This window comes from Triticum urartu, chromosome 5A (assembly GCF_056163025.1).
Source record: "Triticum urartu cultivar PI428250 chromosome 5A, HENAU_Tu73, whole genome shotgun sequence".
NCBI lineage: Eukaryota > Viridiplantae > Streptophyta > Magnoliopsida > Poales > Poaceae > Triticum > Triticum urartu.
Window position 1 is genome coordinate 278129608 of NC_141877.1, and position 5402 is coordinate 278135009.

A 5402-nucleotide genomic window follows, 5' to 3' on the forward strand; every position below is an offset into this window, starting at 1 on the left:
TATAAAATAACAACTTTATTATTGCCTCCAGGGCATATTTCCTTCAAGTACTGCTTACCGCTTATAAGAGGTACTACCGCTCTACTACCACGAAACCCGACACGAAAATAACGCATCCCCAGAAGTAGCAGTACTACACGCGGCACGGGGCCACCTTACTGCCGCTTACAAGCGGTACTACCGCTCTAGAGAGCAGTACTACTGCTTGAGGCTTTCACGAACACAATAGAGAAAACAGAGGATGCAATAAAGCCTAAACTTCCACAACTTCTGCATATGAGCTCTGAATTGAGCAAACTCAAGCTTATTGGATAGATGACGACGAGTAGCATCCAACAAGATAGGGGAGGTATGTCTAAGATATGGAGGATTGAAACCTCCAAAAGAGAAGAACAAGCATAACCTCCAACATCTAAAACATCATAGAAGATGCATGGGAACTCCGTTTTTGATGAACTCGAGCTTGTCATCAAGATGACCATAAGCTCTAAGACCCACAAAGAGAACCTGCAAAAAACTCAACATAAAAAACATCATAGAAGATTCATGTGAACTCTGTTTTCGATGAACTCAAGCTTGTCATGAAGATGACCATAAGCTCTAAAACTCACCAAGAGAAACACCAAACAAGAACCAAGAAAGATGATGCAAGGATGCAATGGTTTGAGCTCTCTATGAATGATACAATCAAACTACTCATCGAGCCCCCCTTGATAGTACGACAACTGATCCTATAACCCAGTCTCTCAACAACCACCATGAGACCGGTAAAACATAAACCTATCAAGGGCAAACCTTTGCCTTGCACATAGTCCACTTGAGCTAGATGATGACGATCTTGACTCCCTCAAGTTGGACCACCTTTCTTGATTACGTTGGCTCGATGAAGACTAGTTGATTGCCCCCATACTACACTATGGGAGAGCCACTCTTTGACACATATTCATAAGTCCATTGACACCACAATGGATGGCAAGCTTCAAGGATGATCTCTTCGTGATGCTCCACTTGAACTTGCACACCGCAATCTTGATGACCATCACCACTTGATGTCATCATCCATGGGTTGTATGAGATCTTCCTCTTGATGTAAACCCATGGAAACAAACCTAACCCCACATAGAACTCACACGTAGATCATGGGTTAGTACACAAAGCGTAATGGACAATGCTTATCATACCATGGGATCACTTGATCCTTCTCGGTACATCTTGTACGCTTTGTGTGTTGATCAACTTGATTCACTATTTACTTAGTCTTGATCAACCTTGTATCATGTCTTCTACATGACCACTCTTTGGATAATTCCTTGAATAGCACATTGGTCAACATATAAACTCCTTGAAACCAACAAATGGACTTCAAGAAATTCCTATGGACAAATCCTTCAAACATAACTCAATACAACCATTAGTCTACAGAGATTGTCATCAATTAGCAAAACCAAACATGGGGGCGTGGCACTGCATGTTCTTTAAAAAAAGGCATGACCAGAAATTTATAATGGTGAAAGTAGGATCTAATGGTTGTTTTGTGTATGTCAGCCTCTGTGACCCTTATTTGGTGGTAACTTGACCTGATATCCAATTTAGAAAAATATTGTGCTCCAAATAATTCATCTAGCTAATCCTCATATCGCCAGGATTGGGAATTTGTTTTCGATAGTTATATCATTGAATTTTTGATAATCAATGTAGAGTCGCCATGTGAAATCCTTTCTCTTTACTAAAATTGCAGGTGAAGCATATGGACTTTGGCTAGGTCTGATAATCCGATTAGCTAACAGAGTATGCACTCGGCTTTTGATTTCATTCTTCTGAATATGGGGCACTCTATATGGTCAAATATTTGGGTATCTCCACCTTCACGGTCGATGGCAGCCAATCACCCCTCTGTCGGTCATTAGCAATGGTGGCAGACGAAGAGGAGGCAATGGCCTTCGTGAGCTCCAGTTTCCGGGTCTTGTTGCTCATGGTGACCGATAGCAAGGCGATGCTAGGGCTCGACGATGGTTTGGATGTGCGCAGCGAGAGGAAGACAAATAGATTTGGGGACGAAAGGTTTCGCTTTCTCTCTCACCCACTTATAAACGGGCTCAATTGGTAATCGTCCCGATAATTCCGCTGACGACGTGATCTGGGAAAGGAAATGGCTAATTGGCGCAGGACCCTAAAAGTCATCAAATAAATTTCACTCCAACACTCAATATCATCGGTCGCTCAGGAATCTGTCGTGCGCGGGAATGAGGAGATAACCCCGGCTAACTGGTCAAATGCAAGCATTCAATGAGAAATATTGATGTGACAAATCATTTGAGATTCATTGCAACATCATCCACAACCATGATGCTTCGGTTTCCCGTCGGTCGGTGCCAACACGGTTGTTGGGCCAGTCCCTAACCAATGCCACATTGAAGGCATGATGAATTCAAGTGGCACAAGCTACATCACTAGGGACAGACCTGCTCTGCAAATGGGTGGTGATAATCCACCTCAATGAGGTTGCCAGATTACTGGCAAGAACAAGCAATGAATTTAGCATCCCCGTAGCACAAGTTAGACTCAAGCAAAGAGCCAAACGCTAAATTCATAGACTTGGATCTGATTTCAAAAATAGAATGATGCTCCTCTAAGATAATGACTGGCACCCATTAGCGCGAATAAACCCAAGCATCCTCTTTATCATTCCGATTTCATGATTCGCCCTCAATCGGGCCACCAGTCAACCTCTTTCAAAAGATGATAGAGTATCACAGAACCTTTCTGCACCTTGTTTATAGTTAACCTTTGCATCCATTTTTGCTCTTGAGTCCGCAAGGGTCTGTCTATGAGCAAGTGGTTTTTCGAGTGTGATTGCCAGTCGGAATCCTTTTCCATTGAGGGCTCACTCGGTTTCTCAGCGAGACGCACACAGACTTGGGGGGCTAATGATGAGGAAAGACCTACGGAATAGCCCCATGATGACATAGGGCCCAGCTAAAGGTCTGGGCCCATAGACGCTACAGTCTTGTTAGTAGTGATAAAGAAGGGTCGTAACAAGTCTAGGTGGTGCTAGCAGTCAGACATAATTATTTAACCAAAGAGGATCCACAGTCGGACAAAACTCCTCAACGAGTATCAAGGCATCAGCCAGCCAATAGCAGATCAACCGGGATGTCACGAGAGGCATCTCCCGCATTAACTACAGACTTTACCTTCTGTAATAACCATATGTAGTAACATTCGGTCATCTACATGTTGCTAACCACACCTATTCTACTTATCATTGCTGCTCCTCTTCATGGCACACTATATAAGCCTAGGAGGGGCACAACGTCAAGGATTCACCCCATTTATAATCACTCTATATACACAAGAGAGAAAGTAGCACGCAGGAAGTAGGGTGTTATCTTCACAGTTGTCGGCTTACGCTCGCGGACGCAGACTTACAGGTTCAGATTCGTCAATTCCCATTTGTAGATGCTGTGCGTTTGAGCAAGTCCCTCAATTTCGGGCTGCTCGTTTGCCACCTCTTCCCAGCGAACGTCAGCGAGATAATATTACCGAAATAAAAAGAAGAAACTAATGAAAACTCTAATTTACAGCCGGCCGTCGCACTGTCACTGGAACGTGAGCATCACCAAGAAAGCCAGGAAAGCTGCAGCGCCGACGCCTGAGCAGCAGAGGTCAACGATGCCCTCCCGCCTCTCCTTGCGTTCCTTCCTTTCCCGCTTCCCCTTGGCGAACTCCTCGTAGAGCTGCCTCGATGCTTCCTCCGCTCCACGGCGCTGCCTCGCGCTCGCCATGGCCGCGGCCACCGCGGCCAGCCCGTCCTGCCCGCTCACACCGCCACCCTCGGCGTCCGCCGCGCACAGGCTTATTTCCCTGATATGCCCGTGCCGGTCGTCGCACATAACCGCCGCTTCCAACGCGATGCCGCCGCCGAGCATCACAGTGAACCGCGCCACGGAGTCCCCGGTCACCCACCTCCGTCCGATGGACACGGGACGCCGGCTGGAGACGTTCACGGCGGCGCCGGTTGCCGGGTCGATCAGTATCCAGCTCAGCCTCAGATCGCCTGGCGTGACCGGCGACGGCGACGTGAAGCCCTCCTGGACGAGCGCGTCGACGCGGAACGGTGACCCCAGGAACCACGCCGACGAGGCGTCCGTCTCGACGACGCGCGACATGATGCAAACGCCGTTGTGGTGCAGGTCAACGGCCGAGACGAGCCGCGCCGGGAGGGAGCTCGACACCGCGGGTGACGCGGCCGGGAACGGGAACGCGTCAGCGTAGAGCGCCCGGTAGCCGCCGTCGCCGCCGCAGCTGACGACTTGGCGTAGCGACGGCCACATCTGGAGGCAGAGCGCGCGCCACGCGTCGGGGTCGTTGGCGAGCTCCCGGAATCCCGCGCTCGCGCACCCAGCTGCTGCCAGGGACGCGCCGTCGAGACAGCGGAGCACGATGCCCAGGACGTCCGCGGGGAGGTCGTCGATGACGGTCTCAATGCCGCCGTCGTGGTCGCACGCCGGCGAACAACCCCCCGTGGTCTCATCAACGCGAGTTCCCGCCATGATCGCAGGGTTGATCGATCGCAGAGGTTGGCACGCAGCACCGCACGCAGGCCGAACCGCGGTGCAACTTTTGATGGTCGCGCTGCGATCGACCGGCGAAAGCGTGACGTTTCTCAAAATCTTGTGTAGGTTGTGATGTCTGGCTCCTGCAAGCTCCTGACGCTTCTTATCTTGAGATAAGATCCCGTGTACGATGCTTTTGGGGGTTTGATTGGGTTTGAAGCTAATAATAACTTGGTTATATATATTTGTCTGGAGGGTGAGTGATCACGGTCTGAAAGCGAGGCGACCGCCGGGTCGGCTCGTTCGTTTCTGGAGAACGGAGACGCCACGGTGACGCTCCGGGGCGTCTCCCAAACGCAAAGCTGACTGGAAGCTTCATGTGGCGACGATTTCGCCTCCCGCTTCAATGCGTTCGTGTTGGTGTGTGCACCTACATTTCACTGACTGCGGGGCCAGGCCGTGCAGGACGCACGCACGGATGCTTTGACCAGGGCGGTATTAGGTTGGAGGATAGCTTTCTTCTACGTACTTGGTACTGATTTGTTCTCGTGCTCACAAATTCGTACGTATTATTTCACGTTCTCGTGTTCAGAGAGACGACGATTGCATTTGCAGGAGTGGTACGTTAAACTACGTTTATGGTGATGGCCAACAACACATGGTCCCTGTGCTCAACACACGGTTTGTCGCTAGTATTTGACATGTGAGGCCATACTTTTGAGAATGTTTGACATGTGTGGTTTTTTATTTTACACGTGTGTTATTTCAAATTTTGTGGGAGCTAACCGCCGGTGTCTTTGTACCTGCAGCTAATGCTCCACCCGATGACAAAGACAGAGCACCTCC

The 5402-nt window shown here is 49.3% G+C and overlaps 1 protein-coding gene across 1 annotated transcript; it reads right to left on the reverse strand.

The window, feature by feature from the left end:
* Positions 1-3144: 3144 nt before the first annotated feature.
* Positions 3145-4982, reverse strand: LOC125508307 (putative F-box protein At2g36090). Its single transcript, XM_048672967.2, has one exon. It carries the CDS (start codon positions 4551-4553, stop codon positions 3600-3602), a length of 954 nt encoding a protein of 317 aa, XP_048528924.1. The 5' UTR covers positions 4554-4982; the 3' UTR covers positions 3145-3599.
* Between the last annotated feature and the right edge of the window lie 420 nt (positions 4983-5402).

Excerpts from the sequence above, each read along its gene's own strand:
- LOC125508307 (XM_048672967.2), bottom strand. The coding sequence starts at position 4,553 with ATGGCGGGAACTCGCGTTGATGAGACCACGGGGGGTTGTTCGCCGGCG.